Consider the following 17,349-nt stretch of genomic DNA (forward strand, 5'->3'; position numbering starts at 1 on the left):
CTTCAGAATTCTCTCTCCAAAATGGAAAGCCCCCGGCATTTTCATTTTTCCTGTTTTCCAGTCCTCCTTCATTGTATCTTTTCTAACTACTCTTCTTGCAATGCAGATACCAGAACAATACCCAGTAGGTAAAATGTGTGTGTACCAAAGTTTTGCACAGTGGAAAAATCATGCTTTATGGTTTGTTCACAAGACAGCATTGAGACAGGCCTGACATTATTCTGAATAAATCTGCCTAGCACCACCTCCAAGAAATTTATGTCATGGGCCTGTCAAAGCTCTCCTCCTCCTCTGCCTTCAGTCTTTTCTTCACCCTCCTACTGCATGCTCACATTCCTCCAAGCCAAGTCCACATTCCTCTCCCATTTTTCTGCTACACCCCCAACTTTCCAAGCCTCCCTTTCCAACTGTGGATAAGCACAGGATCCTGCATGCATTGATTTACCATGCACAAAACACTGCTGAATACACTATGAGAAATATATGGGAGATCTGCACCACTGCCTTATCCTGCAGCCAGCTACCAAGAGACATCTGCATTTGTACTATATTGGGGCAGTTGTTACCATTGCTGTAATGTAAAGAAAATCTTTTCACATATCTCTGCTTGACCTTGTGTGTGCAGGTTTGGGGGAGCCAAGCCCACGTTCCTGTGCCTAACACAGTGGCTCAGGGACACTGAGACTAGATGCACTTCAACATCTCAGCCACAGTGCCCACATCTCTCACAGCCTTGCCTTCAGTGCTGAACATCACCAACCAGATGAGTCAAAGCAGCACTGCTAGCCAGGAGGAGGGATGTAAGGGAGGATGCCATCAAACTCCGCTTCTCCTTCCCCCTCATCTTTGCCTCTGCACAGAAAGCCCACCATTTTCACAGCGATTTTGCCAACACTAGAGAGAGTGTGCGGTGAAAAAAGGCACTAACCAGGGTGAAGCATGCAGGCACCAATTGTCTATTAAAAGGAAAGTCGTCAGGCAAGTGGTTTAGTTTTCCACAGTTGGCAGCTTCGAAAGAGCATTTTTTCAGGAAATGACTCAACCACCATTGCTGAGGCTGCATAGATTTTGCCTCTCCCCCTTGCCTATGCCTTTAGGTCACTGCCTGCCTTGCTTGTGCCTTTACAGCTAGGGCTTCCTACGACACTTGAACTTGAGAGTGCCAGAGCACTGGAACAGGCTGCCCAGAGAGGTGGTGGAATCTCCTTCTCTGGAGATATTAAAAACCTGCCTGGACGCAGTCGTGTCCAACCTGCTCTAGGTGACCCTGCTCTGGCAGGAGGGTTAGACTAGATGACCTCCAAAGGTCCCTTCCAACCCCTACCACTCTGTGATTCTGCTGTTGCTAAGGATAACAGTTTTCAGTAGTTCCTTCCATAGGAATGCGTATTCTGACATAATCTTAAGCAAGAATCACTAGGGGGTTCTAGTCAAAGAAACCTACTGGTAGTTCTATTTTGCAGTAGAAATCTGTAAAGCATATTTATTGCCAGCTTATATTCTAAATGAAGGGTCTGATATGTCTCATCACAAAGTAAGAGATTTCTGACATTGATTTGAGAATGATTAAACCCTACAAAAATACCTCAGCTGTCCTAAAACTAACTAGACTATAATCCCAGACGCTGTATGAATAGTATCTAAAATAAAATGTTTCACAAATGAGCCTTGTGCTCTTAAATTAATTTAAATTAATTAGAAATGCATAGCCCAGTGATTGTGTAACTTCATTGAAGGTAGAGTTTATGGCAATATGAATGAAGATAATATTTTCCAAACATCACCACAAGCAGACAAATTATATTAAAAACATTCACTCTGTAGAGTAATACAAAATAAAATATTATCATCTGATCAGCTCAAATAATGCTGATTTATATCTTTGAATTAACAACATTTTTCTGTACAGTTGCAGTAAGACTGCAATTTTACAAACTGATATTCAGTTGAACATATTTATAACACAAATTATACACTATGTACAAACCTAGTTCTCCAAGAAACTCTTTGTTCAGCATGCTTCAACATGGAAGTGATTTATCAATTTTTAGGACAGGAAGCTAGCCTTCCCTTTAATTTAAATACTGAAATACTTCTCAAAACATGAAAAAAAATCCATTTGCTATCAGATGGCAGTCTTCAGTCACTTGTTTGTTACCATGTATTACAGAAGAGCAGAACCAGTCACAACAATAAATAACATTGCTTATGATGAACTTAGACTTAGATTCATGCGATCACACTTTCAGCCTGAGTGCTTTTACAAGACTGTAGGATCCATTTATTTTTGCTTTTCTTGACACGTAGATCAAAATTGCAACTACAGGTACTGCTACGGCTGCTACACAGGAGAATGCAATAATTAGTGGTATCATTTGATCTGGTTTTTCCAATCTTCCTGAAAACGGAGACAAAAGAAGAAGAAAGAAATTGTGTAAAAACTGATTGAAACAGATACATGCATATTACTGTAAAGGCAGCATTATTAATGACCTTCATTTGGAACACTATTTCTGTTTTCATGCATAAAGCACATTGCAATACCTTTTCCCTATGCTTTTTTCTTTAGTAACTCCATATTACACACTTCAATTTCTAGCCACTATCTTGGTCTCAAATTTGCTGTGCAAGTTCAAACCCATCTGATAACATCTACAATTAAGTTCCTGAAGCACCACGGAGTTCATGAAGAATACAAGAAAAATATCACATATTTTACCCAGGAAACATCTGGGGACTTTTCTACCTCCTGGAAACAATGCTTCAGGAGAAGACCATGTTTAAAAAGCCCAATCTTCAGATTTTTTTGTGAAACAGAACTTTCTCTGGATTAGTCTTACTGTTCATGCCTGTGGACAGAAATGCAGCCAGGATCCAGCTTTTTCTGGCCCTATCCTTAAAGCTACTGCACCAGCTCAGGTAAGAGAGACAATAATATTCACACTGAAAGGAGGTTAAATACAGCTTGTTCTCACTAGCTGTTCTATTATTTGGTTTGATTTGGGTTTTTTTTATAGGTTAACTGCAGTATTGTTGTGCAAGGATGAGCCATGAACGAGTTGTGCTCACTTTGACAAAAAATTCATTAGAAAGTACAAGCAAAATAAGTTTAAGGCAATAGATCCACCTACCTACAACAGCTATCTCAATCACTTTGATGTTGTTTCCAACCTCATTGAAAACATCAAGCAAATATCTGCCTGTATCATTTTTGGTGACATTGTAGAGTATAAAGGTTCCATTCACTGATGGCAGAATAATTTCTTTCTCCTGATGGACTTTTTTCAGGACCATCTGTGATGGTGGGTTACTGTATGTGCTACATGTAATAGTGACATTTTCTCCTTCTTTAACATTTTCTGACGGATATACTAACACAGTAATATTTTGGGGAGGAACTGAAAAGAAAAGAAATGCAAGGTAGGATTTAGCAACAAAGAGAAGCAAAATCTCATGAGGTATTAGCAGTGTGTGCACACAAAATGTGCACACAAAATTAATGGATTCACTAGAATATTCAAGCACATAGCCTTAGATACTACTCTGTCACTAGCTATCCTTCACACACTGCAGTCAACAGCAGATGACAGAAAAAACATTTTATCAATTGATGGAGAATGTTGTGTATCTTTTACCTTATATGAAGTCTTTTCTTCATTTCTTATTTTAAATTCACCGTTTGTTCATTTCAGTTCATGAAAGGGCACAGGCCAACAGACCCAGAGGTTAATGCCCTCTTTCAACAGAAGAGAAACAGAAAAGGCAAAGGAAGGAGTCCTAGAATAGTATTTTTTTCACTAGGTTCCACAATTTTACATCCTGTTTTCAAAGGTGGAAGTGGAACTATGAAAAATTTTGAAGAAGCAATTATTTTGTGCATCTGTCATTCTGGACGGAAGTTTTCATTAGCACTAAGATCCTACGACTTATGGTAAGAACCTGTGCAACTCATCTCAGTTTTTTAAAAGACAATTCATTCTTAAAGGAATTGAAGTGAAGATGTCTTTCTAAAAAAAAATAGTAATACTAACTCTCTACAGTAGCTATTTTAACTAACCTTTGATGTAAAGTACCATGTGCTGAGACTGCTCTCCCAGTTCATTAATGATATGCATTCATATGTTCCTGCGTCCTCTAGCTGAGCCCTGTCTATGGTATGTGGTATATTTGCCATCTATTGTTTCAAGGATTGTGATCCCATCACCTATTTTCTTTCACAGAGTACTCTGAACAGATGTAACATCCGCAGATGTGCAAGAGATGGTTAACACTTTCTTCTGGTATCACTGCACTTGAAGGGAAAAAGTGTATTTTTTGGTGCAGCTACAAAAATAGGAAGAGAGAAGCAGCAGGGCTAAAGCAGAGAAGTCACTTACTACTGAAAACGAAACTTTACTATGACCGCATGTAGGTTGAGGAATCAGCATTTGGTATAGCTTAAATGCAGCTTGCGAGAACAGGATACAAAGTTGTAACTTAAAGGAGAGCCAAGGGGCTGTAATACAGTCCCTCCACAGAAAGGTTTCAACATGTACTTTCTCTGAATCCTCCACCGAGACCTATTTGGAAGAAAGTATAGACACTGCATAGCTTCTTTGCCTCATGCATACGTTTGCCAATTGTGGAAGGAGTGATGAAAGCTCAACTGACATGACAACTTTGCATGAGCTATCTGTATTAAGGCAGATTTCACCCTTCATTGTTTAAAGCTTCCTAAATGACTTAATGACATGAGGGCCAGCTTTTAAATCCACGGACATTAAAGACAGAAGTGCTCTGTCCTCCACAGAACGAGATCTGGACCCAAAATATAAACCAAAAAACTTGTGCTCTGTCTTGTTCTACTAACCTTGAACAAGTAAATTCACAACTTTTTCTTCTTTGCCAAATTGGTTATAAGCTTCACATTCATAAAGCCCCAGATCTTGACTTTTTACGTTCTGTATAGTTAAAGTTGAATCTTTAAAAATTTTCTCATATTCCCCGGTGGCCTTCTTTTTCTTCCAAGAGATCACTGGAGCTGGATTACCAGAACTAGTACATTTCATTGTCACAGTTTCTCCTTCTTTAACAGCAGTAGCAGGGATAACAGAGATCATTGTATTCTTCGGTCCGTCTGAAGGGAAGAATTTTGTAGTTAATCATTGTTGGATTATTTAGAGATGGATCCAAAATGTCCTACTGGATGCCAGGTTGTCAGCCTCACAAAGTTAATTTCTTTTTCATTCCCAGAATAAGCAAAGCACACAGTATCAGAGCTTCCATACAAACTCTCTATAGCCTAAATGTACTAACCAAATACGTCTAATCAAGAATGTTAAGAAGGTAGACTAGTTTCTCGCTCATTCAGATCCTGACTTAAGGCTGCCATTACATTAAAGATTTCATGTCTTTGTTTTGCTCATCAACACTGTTCCTTTCCTTGGGGAAGAGCAGAGTACTGTGCTGATTTTTTTTGTACTCACAAGGCTTTGTTTAGTTTGATGGTTATATTTATCACTGAAGTAAGTGGAGAATTAACTAATTATTTTTAAATGACTGGGAAAACATTATATATACTTACATTCCACATTAAGTGTTATATCACTTTTACTTTCCCCAAAACTATTTTCTGCTATGCATTCATAGTTTCCTCCATGTAGGAACGTCACAGATGAAAGAACGAGAACTCTCCCTTCACTGTATGGCCCCATGTCTGTGCTATCAGCTTTTCTCCTTAAAATAATCTTGGGAGGAGGGTTACTCTCAGCAGAACATTGTATGGAAACATTTTCTCCTTCTTGAACTGTTGCTGAAGGCTCAATGGAGAGTTCTGCAATGTTTGGAGCACCTGTATGACAAAAGAAAAGGCTGTTATACTAATGCAAAAGTACTGAGGATGGAGAAGCGTTTAAGAAAGCAGGAACTGCTTGCCCAAGGATCTGTTCATTTTGGTTTTGGTCCTAGGCTCCATCTGAGACTTTTGGCTCTATTGAAACAGTAGTAGTTGTAATAATAATAATAATTATGTACCAAATACTTTGACTATTAAATGACTACTAAATTTACTGCTAAAGACTAAACCTACTAGTTCAAAGAAAGAGACTGTGATGTCCCTGCAAAACAGATATGTACATTAGCATTTCGAGGAAATAACCGTGTCCCCCACACCACCACTTCTCAGATTATTTTATCACTTTGAGTGTTTCATTGCAGGAAACATATAGAGGCATGCGTGTACAACAGCAGTACAGAGAGAAATTGTTGAAAATAAAGCATAGAAATGAAAAGGGCAGCCCATAAAGTGCAGCAGTAAATTGAAAGCTAAATCCTGAATACATAAAAAGGAAGGCCCCACAATTTCCTAATTTTCAGCTTTTCCACATCCTCCAACCTACAACGCAGTTGCCAATTGGGTACTAGATAATACAAGTTAAATTCAAGCAGACTTGTACCTTGTATAACAATGTCCACAGTTGCTTTCTCTGTTTTGTTAGTTACCAGATTAATTACTTCACAGATGTACAGTCCTGAATCATTGAAACGGGCATCGGGAATAGAAAGGACATTGTTTTCTATCAGATGCTGAATGCTTTCATCAGCCAGATGTTTTCTCCAAATTATTTGTGGTGATGGATTACTCTCAGTCACACAAGTGAGGTTTAGAGAGTCTCCTTCCATTGGTGGGTTGTCTGGAGATACAGTAATGATAGTATTTTGTGGACCAACTAGAAGAGAACAAAAGAGAGAGAAGGTCAGTAAGTTAATGGAGAATGACATGCACATCTTTAGCTTCTCTAGAGGCGCATTTCACACTATACTGAGAAAAAAATAATGTGTATTCCAGTAACACAATGGAACAATTTTTCCAGGCTTGATAAGACATTTAGCTTGCAGCTTTGAAAGCTAAGCTAGACAAAATGTGTAGAAATTTATTTTTTTTTTACTCTTACATTTGTCTCCCTATTGTTTAGGATTATAAACTTGGAACTGCTAAGCATACAATGGCAATTTTAAAAACAATTGTTTTTAAACAGGCTGACATTTTTCTTCTGGTCTTTCTGACCGAGCACCAGTGCCCAAGGTAAGAGAGTTACTAAAGCATTGCCTAACTTCTGTCATGAACAACAGTGAATGTTTAATGACTCAGTGACTGTCATTGAATACAACAGAATTCAACCAAATACGATAGATTATCTACATAAATAATATAGATAAGCAGTGCAGATTATAAATGATTTACAGTACACACTTTGTAAACCCATTCCATGAAACTCAACATTAAACAGTACCTGGTGTGAAGGCCCTAGAATAAAAATACTTACAGTTTGCATTCAGCTTCTGAGAAGTTACTCTTTCTTTGGGTTCAAAGTCCATATTAGCAATTGGTAACTTGGCCACACAGGTAATCTCTTTCCCAATATCTTCAGACGTGTATTTAAATGAATATGTCACAGTTTTAGTTTCTGTATTTGTGCTGTCATCTTCATAAAAATTTTCCTCATGAAGAACAAGTTCATCTTTCTTTAGGATTACTTCCAGGTGATCAGAAGGATACACATCTGGGATTTTACAGATGACAGTGACTCGTTCTCCATAAACTAAGGATGATGGTCTGATCTCAATGATAGGATCACTGGGGAAAGCTAAAAGAATAAAATCCATTTCTTTAGTCTAGCAGAGATGAGCTCTGGGGTCAACATAAGAGCAAGATCCAGACATCAAACATCTTGAGTTTAGAGGCGTTCAGAACATGATGTTATATCATCTTTATGACAGTACATATCTTGATATGAAGACATACAGGTCTTTTATAAGCAGTTCATACACTAAAAGGAATTCTATCTGTACAATTGTTGAAATATGATCACAAATTAATAAGATCCAGCAAGGCACCTAGGCAGTGATACAGCTGCCTAAATATAGGCATCCAGAGCAATCCATACACTGGTGTTATCCTGTTTTCTGTGCTGGTAGGTTTAGACATCTGAATCATACCCCTGCAAACTGCAAAGGCTTTGATTAGGTGCTCTGCACTTGCAGGTTTCCCAGATACGTTCATCTCAACCAAATTGGTTATTGTTTTTTTTTTCCAGTTCTATGAATGTTTTGGGGAGTCTATGTTTTGGCTTTCAAGTATGAACACGACTAAGAATAAATAAGACCAGTAAGTACTACCTTCAGTGCAGAAAGCTAAGCAGAAAGAGGGTGAGAACGAGTCCCAAACAGATAAAGGAATCTTACAAGGAAATATATGTTGAGCTATAGCAGACTCATTATCCTAGCACTATCAGTTAACTACCAACCACAATATCTAAAAACGACTGCTTTTTACGAATGTGTACTTAAAGAGAATATTACATGTTTACTTACAGTAAAGTTCAACTTTGATACTCTTCTCTTTTTTCTCTTGCTCACCGCAGAAGACAGTACACAGATAATCATGAGAATTGACAACGCTAACTGGATTCATAGTCAAGGTAGAGTATGTCCTATGGTTGTTCACTGTTCCTCCAAGGGGGTTGTCCATCTGGGTTCTCCAGGAAAAACTTGGTGATGCACAGCCAGTAGTATTGCATGTGAGTATCAGTGTTTCTCCAATCTGTGCAACAATTCTGTTAGCAGGTATAATCTCCATTTCGAAAGCTTTAACTACAATAGGGAGAACATACATAAACTCAGTAGCATTCTCAACATTTATTTTCCCATTTTTTCTCATGTTCTGCTGTGGCAGGCTGCCCAGAGAGGTGGTGAAGTCTCCGTCTCTGGAGACATTCAGAACCCGCCTGGACGCGATCCTGTCCAACCAGCTCCAGGTGACCCTGCTCTGGCAGGGGCATTGGACTAGATGATCTCCAGAGGTCCCTTCCAACCCCTACCATTCTCTGATTCTGTGACACAAGGTCATTACCTTGCAAGGTTACTTTACAGTTGTGTGGAGGTTAAACTAATAAAGCTCATACAGTGGTTTACATCTCCAAAATACCCCATAAACTGCTATTTTTGTCAAAGATAACACAGACTCAGATGACTCTAATAGACAGATCTCATGTATAAAATGGCATAAACCCAATGCTCTCAGGGAAAATAAATGCATTGGCAAAATATTTTTTTTTTTTGGCAGGTGGATCTAGTTCTAAAACTTTTTAATATTTGAGGGGAGGAGTGCTAAGTAAGATAGCAAGGACAACTGCAGAATCACTTTCAACAGGACATTTAGTACCAAACTTGACTGATACTGTCAGGGATGACGGTAAAAATCAAACATGCAGGGATAAACTGCAGTTGTCTCCTAGACTGTCTTTTAGCAAATTCAATAAGAAAATGACTGTGTCGTTGCAGAGCACAGCAAAGCTCAAAGTAAATGTCAAAAAAAAAAAATTTCCTGACATTTTGACAGAACAACTTAATTGACAGTTGTATTCACTGAAATGTAAAAGCAAGTGGAACAAAGAGAAATAATGATCAAACAGTAAATTGTAAGTCAGTTTACACTTAACAAAATTAAAAACAAATAAAGCAAACACCCCCCCACCCCAACTTACCAGTCATTAATATACACAAAGTTATTAGCACAGCTTGCCTTGTTCTTCCCATCGGTTTTAACATTTCTAATTGCTGTTACTAAGTAAAGAAAGTAAATTAAAAAGCCTTGCTTTCTATTTTCTGTGAAGCAGACAGCGAGATCCTGCTGCTCTGCAACAGTTTATTAGAACAGCTCCAGCGTGCTCTTTATAAAGGCTCTCCTCGAGGTGGAGTTGGAAATCCCTGGACGGGGAAATCCAGAGCAGGGAGGAAGAGACCCGTATCGGGCTGTGCCGGTGGGCTCAGCGCCCTCTGCTGACTTTTGTTATACAGGGTTTAAAGCCCAGGAAAACAATACTAACACTCGTAATACAGTGTCTACCAGACTTAAAAAGATAAAGTCAAGACTTGATCCTGCAAACAACTGATAAAATGAAAGAATGAGGGTAATTCCAAGTAACTGAATGGTACAATATCTCAGATGGAAAAGTTATTTGAGTTTGCAAATATTTTTGTAGGGCTGAGTCTTGAGAATGCTTCTAACAACACTCATTTCTGTACATAACTTTACTTAAATCAGTATTCCCTTTGAAAACTGTGCTACCAGTTTAAGAGGTGGCGTTACCCAGATCCTAAGTATTTTTGATCCCTAAAAATGAAGAAATAAGTCAGAAAACAGAAGTCTGAATATCCGACTCTATCAGCTTGAATCAGGCTCATCCTGTATGGATTAATTCAGTGAACTAATTTTCCCAATTCCACTTTAAAAATTACTCCACAGTGTCCCTTGTTCAAGATGCTGCTGGTATGCACCACATTACTGATACGTCTCTCAGATCTCTTATGTCCTGTTTATGTATAATTGAGGTATAACTGTTGATAATACAACTCTGGGATTATTTTCAGTGTTTGGTTTCCAGTGGGTATATGAATCCAGTTTGCAATATTTCTGAGGAGAACTATTACTGGCTAATATATGACTATGTTATGAAAAAAGTAAAATAACATTTTTACTTACAATTTTAAAATAAACATTTCAGTATTTAATTTTCAATTGGGAAATGCTATGAATGAAAAGAAGGGATAAAGGTTTCCAAATTTCAATTGTTGATTTATTCAACTACTTGAGTAGTTCATATTGGTCAATTATGAATCACTAAATAAATGTGGTAAGAAATTCAAAACAAAACATATATGTTTTTAAAATGTCTCTGGAAAATCGTTTGGTATATAATAGCTTGGTCATTTGATGTCTATAAGATCTTGTCATCATATAGTATATTTTATAAACAGCACAGATTCAAATATCTAGTAAATGAGTAATAACTTAGAAAAATAAAGGCTGATGTAACGATGCTGTAAATGCTAAAGAAATTTAATTGCTGAAAAGTGGGCACTACATCAACCTAATATTTTTTGAGTCAGGCAGACTTTACGGTTAATAAGCTAATGCTAGCTCCAAAATACCATATTCAGGTGAGAGTAGTACCAGAGGATATAAGACTCCCACTGGCCTACTGGCAGTGTGTCTTCTTCAGGCACTATTTTTTTCTGCTTTTCCCTAACTGCAGCTGCCCCTACGTTTGCATCCTCATCAAAGGATAGCTGAACAGTACAAGCTGTTACACAAACACCAAAGCACATTGTAATAAATACACCTCTGACTCTGTCAAAGATCTTACACCAGGTAGAATAAGAAGCACCAGCCACTTTTTTCATATGCTTATCATAAACTCATAAATACAAAATGATTGTGGGAAGATAAAATTGAGATCTAAGGCAGAAAGTATGTCTTAAAAATAATAACAATATTCAGAAACACGGAAAAACTGAACAAGACAACCCAAGAATTACCCAGAAAACAATAAAACAGGGAAATCTGAAGAACCTAGCAATGCCTAGCCAAAAGTCACGAAGCTGAAATTCATTGACACCGCCACAATGGATTCTCCCATAATATAATATTTTTATTATCATCATCATTGTTTTTATTAGAGGAGGAGGAGGAAGAAAAAAAAAATCTTGTAAGTCTCAGGACTTACGAGTACTATTCTGGAAGTATTGTTATCAAATCCAGAAACCCAAAATCTATACAGAGTAGGTAACAACATCTACAGAATGTGATTTTACTTCACAGAAAAGGGTTTTGTTGAAGAAAAGTATACTCTCTTAGTAAAGTTGCAAATAAATAATTTTTAATCATAGGCAGAGAGAAGTAAGAAATGAAACTCTTCTGCTTTGACTGCTTAAATAATCATAGGCTAAGCTGAAGGAGAAAAGGGAAAATTTCCCTATTTCTGGGAAGTCAGTTTCTAGACACAAAAAGATATAAACACAGGAGGCCATATCCGCATGCTGGAGAAATTGTAATCAAGTCCTTCATCAGATAACAAGAAATAGGAAATAACTCTGATCCAGCTCTCAGTAAATTAAACTGGACAGCTGCCATTAACTTTACTGGAGTTGGATCCTTACCAGAGGGACTACTATACTGAGTGACCAGACAAATTTAACTCAGACAGTATAGGTAAGAGCAGGGTTAGCCAACAAATAGTATTAAAGGAAGCACAGATCTGCCAAGAGATTTAAAAAATTCTTAAAACTTGCTTTTTACCCAACTTCAAATGTAAGCCCTCTATGTATGTTAAAAAGAACATGTACTTTACTTTTGTTCCTACTCTCCTGCAAATAGGAAAATGGGTATCAAGTTTGCTTATTTTCAGAACTGGCTGTTCTGTCTGAAAACAAGCAGAGATCAGTTGACAAGTTTTAGCAGTTGACCTCAAGAGTTCAGATAATTTAGCTTTTTATTTAAATGGCACAGAGGAGGATGCTGGGGATAAAAATGGAGGATGCATCTAGATTCACAGTGGGATCAAGTATTATAGGATCATCTGGAAGATATTCTGACACATGCAGAGCATAATGAAGACTGGAATGTAACAAATATTACAAAAATATTACTAAAGGCAAAAGAGATTAAAAGAATTAAGCACTGGCATGTAAATATATGTTTTCCAATACATCTAGTAATCAAAAGAGACTTTTCTCAGGCTTTGATGGACAAAGATAAAATAATTGTGTGTTTCAGAAAGGAGTTTGGAAAAACCAAACACATCATTTTTGGCCTGGCATCAAAAAATACAAATGTCCTTCAGGAAACCGAAACTTACTTCAGACTTTTCTGGAACGTAGGAAAAGAAAACCATTTTAGAACTGTGCAAAGCATTTGCTTTAATTCATACTTCTACAACCGCGCTAAATAGCTGTATGATGAAGTTCAATTCATTTCCTCCAGACAAAACAGATAACAAGTTCTTGGTACCCTAATGAATTATTTGAACAAAACACACTTTATGCAACATGTTAGTTATCCAACATTTCTAATCCTCTTCCTGCATTTTTAATGTGTCATGGAGGCTATCAGAGGAAAGCTGAAAGGCTAAACCTCACACAGAATTTGGTCTCTCAAAACCTTCACCATTGGTTTTGTGATTTATGGTCAAGGAATTATGGAGAAGAGGGTAATCCTTCTCTTTTGGCAGAGATTTTTTTAAAAAAAGGTAGACGGAAACTCATCTAATTTGACATTCTGTTTCCTCTGTCAGTAATAAAATGCTTCATGGCATTTCATCCCCGTACCTGCATCTAAAGTCACCACTTGGGATTTCTGCTAAAAATACCCAGTGCTGGAATAATAACTGCTATACAGGGCCCCAACACAGAAACATAGGCAACATGTTTATTACTAAGCAACTTTGTGTCCCATGAGCGTGAGAGGGCAGAATCCTTCTGTGGAAGGCATGGCATTCAGGTGAGAAGGTGTAGCTAAGTCTGACTCAACAACAGAGGTATTAAGCAAGTTCTTAATGCTTAGGTCCCCCATTCATACTGTAGCCCTCACCCATCTCATGAAAGATCTCCTTGGGATGTGCACTGGACGTCTGAGTATAAGAAAGCCTCTTACAGAGTTTCCGATGCTTTATGGAAGCAGCTGGGATGAAGAGCTTTCACCCTATGCAAAGAGTGTCTGATACCTCCACAGTGTGATCATGCGTAAAGAATAAAACCGAGAGGAATGTGCTGTAACTCAAGATGAGAACTATTCTCAGAAGGAAAACATATCTGCATCAACAAAGAGGAATGCCCTTTAGGCACCACATCCAAGGTAACACCTTTAATATGGTCATACTTGATCAAGTAACTGAAAATGCATGAACCTGGAGGACATGTACGAATCCTACTGACTATATGGCTTATATAGCAGATAATGATCTGCCAGCCTCAAAATTCTCAGTTCTCAGTGACCTCAATAGCCTGCTATTGGGGTTATATACTGTCTTTCCTTCCTCAGTGCCTACTGGCTTTTGGTTCCAGAGCTCCCTGGCCCTTTGCTTTCCCTAACTCCCTCCACCTGCTTTCTTATCACCTGACAATAATACAGCCTCTGTATAGCCCCCAAGAGGGGGAGGAGAGCATCATTGACTCCCTATAATTTTCATCTCTGGATGGGAAGGATGAGATCTACATGCAGATCTATTTAAAGGGTTGTGTCTGTTTCAGGAATTGTAACTTTGTTCCTAGCTACAAAAAGAACACCAACGCATTACCCTGTAACCCACATCGCACCTTACAATTGTACTCCACATCTAGCTTGTCATCTATTGAAAAAAGGGAAAAAAGAAACAACTTAAGAAAGTTTTATAATCTGCTTCTTTCCCTTTTCTGGAATTTCTGAAATACTGTATATAAAAAATAAATTAATCTGCTTCCTTCATTATTTTTCTCGCGCACCAGCTCCCCAGCTATGACACTTCCTGTTTGGTTAGTCTGAAGGCATCCAGAATCCACAAAATCTGCCAGATAAAATAATACAGAAGTATGATAACTTGCATAGACTACAAAATAGCCAATTTCTTATTTTATTCTATTCAGAGGCATTGTCTATTTCACTTCACAGAAGGAACAAGAAGTTCACCTAAAAAATAAATAGAATCCGATAGAGAAAAAAGTCCCTACTTTTTATCTTAGTCTCTTGTTGCTGGCAAAAAACAAGCTGTGGAAATTCCAAATCTTATTCCTAAAAAAAAAGAAAGTATGATTTCATGTGGGTCTAAAAGTGAAACTGTTGAATAGCCTTTAAATCCACATAGTTAGAGTGCCAAGTACTGTACTGTAAGTCAAACTTTGTTAGTTTGGGTAGCTGAGCTTCTATTGTCTTCGTAGTGACATATGTAATAAAAAGCTTCCCTTTTGAAATATTCTCCAGTGTATACCAAGAGCCAAATTCAAATACAAGCCTTGGAGTAACCAAAATCTCTTTGGGAATTTTGAAGTGAGAGCTCAGATCTACTTTTATTTTAAGCCAAATATACTGAGACACGCCAAAGTCTTTCATTCTCACTGGAAATATAGCTTTTCAGACAAAACTAATTCAAAATGGTTAGAGTAAAAAAATTAAGCGTGATTTGGGTCAAAGCATGGATGCTGGCTAGGACCTGGGATATGGCAAGATAAAGTCAACGGAAAATATTTAACAAGGAATATGAACAAGTCACTTCATTCCCCCAACGCTCCACATGAAATTACAATACCAACTAAATATTGTTGTGTAGCTCATTAAGGCCAGCATTTCACATGATCAGATGAGGTTAATCAAGAAAAGGGTGGAGAACTTTTTGACTAAGCTTTGTTATTACTCACCAGCAGCTGGTCTCCAAGGCCCTTTTGTAGATCCTTGGCTGTGGGGAAAGGGAGACCAGTCACTTCCCTGTTTCCCACCTCCTTCCTGTTCTTCAATCATCAGGTACATGTATGTCCCTATGGGCCCAGAAAGACAAAGGGGAGCGATGACAGCAAGGTCTCTGAGAGACGATTCTAGCTGGAACAAATGCAGAACTTGGATTCTCCTAGACAGGCTACTGGTAACTGCACTGCTACTAATTGATTATCCTTCAACTTGTCTATCACAGACTATAGCCTTTATTCTCTTACAGTGATTCATATTCCAAAGAGCTGTGTTCAGCTGTATAGATGTTATTTTTGCTGCACTGCGTTATATAAATGTTATCTTTGTAGTCCCACAGTGGACTGGTTCACTAACAGATAGAAATATTACACAGATATCAGAAAGGAATTAAATGACTTAACATTCATCAAATGAATTAACACTCAAGAATCATAATTTTTAAGTCTTTCATACGGGTGAGGATTACAAGGATTGCTCAATTTTTAAAATCTTTTTTTAAAAAGACACATAAGGAAATCTTTCTTTTATCTAAATATTGTCACTTTTCCCTCTCTGGAAATAGACTGAAATTTCTAAAGAAAATGACCCTCCAAATAGAAACATGAAGGAAGGAACTGACTCTTACTTCCATCAAGCCAAAATGACAAGTGTACAAGAGAAAGCATTTTGCAGTAGCAAAATATGTGTGTTTGTGTGTGTACATATACTAAAAAAACGAGTGACACTTAATCCATCTGCAAGTCTGTTAAGGACCCGGCACTTTTCCTTTATCTCTTGAACGTGCTCTACCCTAAATCAACAACATGCTGTTTTGGTACTTAGACTAGTTCTCTCTTTCATTTTTTTTTCCCCACGGAGTCAAATACCATCTTAACTACTTGGTTTTTTAACACTTTCATGGAAGAAATATGCCAATGTAGGAATAGCTAAGTGACAAAAACCATGAGCCGCTGAGTTTTTCTAGACAAGCACGGGTAAGAAAGATGGAAGTTGCTGGGATTTATTTCTCCTTTCAAGACAATTACTTGGCTAGGCATCAAAGGCCCCGTCCTTGTTGTCTGATATATACAACTGAGGAAGAATGACTTTCATAGTTGTGTCACCCTCTATCATAGACCATGTTACTCTCTAGTGATAAGAGAGGCAACTTGAGAAATGTGACACGTGTTTGAAATTGCTGTCAGGCAGGATAAAGGTCTGTGTCTGTGCCGAATTAGGTTGAGAAATGTCTGACTTTCAACATTCCCATGCTTCTTAACCAAGGATCCCCCACAAAATTTCCCAGAATTATATGTGAATACCAATTCATAAGGAACTGATGGTTTAATGACCCTTTTGGTTGGACAAATTTTCCCTCTGTTGACTACAGTTCTGACTTTAATTAGCTCCACAGCATGAGGAGCAGGTATTAGCACCTCTCTTCCAACAGCTCAGCCCCAGAGAAATGCTCTACCTATATGGTTTTCTGGCCGAGGTTCTCTTCCTGCTGAATGAAATCACTACTGACTGGGTTGGACGACCATGCAGCTACTGCTAGGGTTTTTACTTGGAAGCCAGGATACCCTAATGGGAAACAAAACATTTCTGTGCAGCCCACAGTTTCTAAAAGATAAAGAAAACATGTAAATGCTGTCTATGCTGTACTGAATCTTTCTGTGGATCAAGGACCAAAGCCAGTTAAGTTCTGAGAGGCTCATTAGCTCGAGATTAGTCTTACCTCTGTGATATCTTTCTGTATTCATGATATCAATAAGCATGGTGACTTGGTATCCGCAAGACCATCAGGATCAAGGTGCAGGAATTTCCAGGGACATGTTCAAGGCTGAATTCATTAAGATTTTGAGCAAATTATCTTACACTCAGTTTCTCAGATTATTTGAACAAATACAATACAATTATCTCACACTGAAAAGAAATCCTCTCTAGTAATTCTGTATTCTTGATCTAAAGTGTTTGATATAAAACTATCAGCCTTTAAATGATTTATTATTACATTTTATTACACTGATTCATCTGCTACAGTGCAAAGATCCAGTTGCTGACTTTGCTTTTCTTGCACTTTCAGGTATCTTGTGCCATGACTGTATTGAACTTTG

The 17,349-nt window shown here is 37.8% G+C and overlaps 1 protein-coding gene across 3 annotated transcripts; it reads right to left on the bottom strand.

Annotated features, from left to right (window-relative positions):
* Positions 1-1,753: 1,753 nt before the first annotated feature.
* On the bottom strand, positions 1,754-17,021 carry VCAM1 (vascular cell adhesion molecule 1). 3 transcript variants are annotated; one of them, XM_063343954.1, is made up of 9 exons: positions 16,971-17,021; positions 15,208-15,324; positions 8,353-8,631; positions 7,305-7,625; positions 6,435-6,707; positions 5,564-5,830; positions 4,850-5,116; positions 3,132-3,398; positions 1,754-2,398 (listed from the first exon to the last, which is right to left on the bottom strand). In XM_063343954.1, exons 1-9 carry the CDS (start codon positions 17,008-17,010, stop codon positions 2,238-2,240), a joined length of 1,992 nt encoding a protein of 663 aa, XP_063200024.1. In that variant the 5' UTR covers positions 17,011-17,021; the 3' UTR covers positions 1,754-2,237. The 3 variants fall into 3 exon arrangements, with proteins under 3 accessions (XP_063200024.1, XP_063200026.1, XP_063200025.1); XM_063343956.1 differs by lacking the exon at positions 3,132-3,398; XM_063343955.1 differs by lacking the exons at positions 15,208-15,324; positions 16,971-17,021 and adding an exon at positions 9,525-9,719.
* Positions 17,022-17,349: the final 328 nt, after the last annotated feature.

The sequence above is a fragment of the Chroicocephalus ridibundus genome, chromosome 8 (assembly GCF_963924245.1).
Source record: "Chroicocephalus ridibundus chromosome 8, bChrRid1.1, whole genome shotgun sequence".
Classification (NCBI taxonomy): domain Eukaryota; kingdom Metazoa; phylum Chordata; class Aves; order Charadriiformes; family Laridae; genus Chroicocephalus; species Chroicocephalus ridibundus.

Coding starts and splice junctions, on each gene's coding strand:
- VCAM1 (XM_063343954.1), bottom strand. CDS start 17,010: ATGCTTATTGATATCATGAATACAGAAAGATATCACAGAG. Junction 6,708..7,304: donor TCAGAAGCTGAATGCAAACT/GTAAGTATTTTT, acceptor GTTCTCTTCTAG/TTGGTCCACAAAATACTATC. Junction 3,399..4,849: donor TGTGAATTTACTTGTTCAAG/GTTAGTAGAACA, acceptor TTTTCTTTTCAG/TTCCTCCCCAAAATATTACT.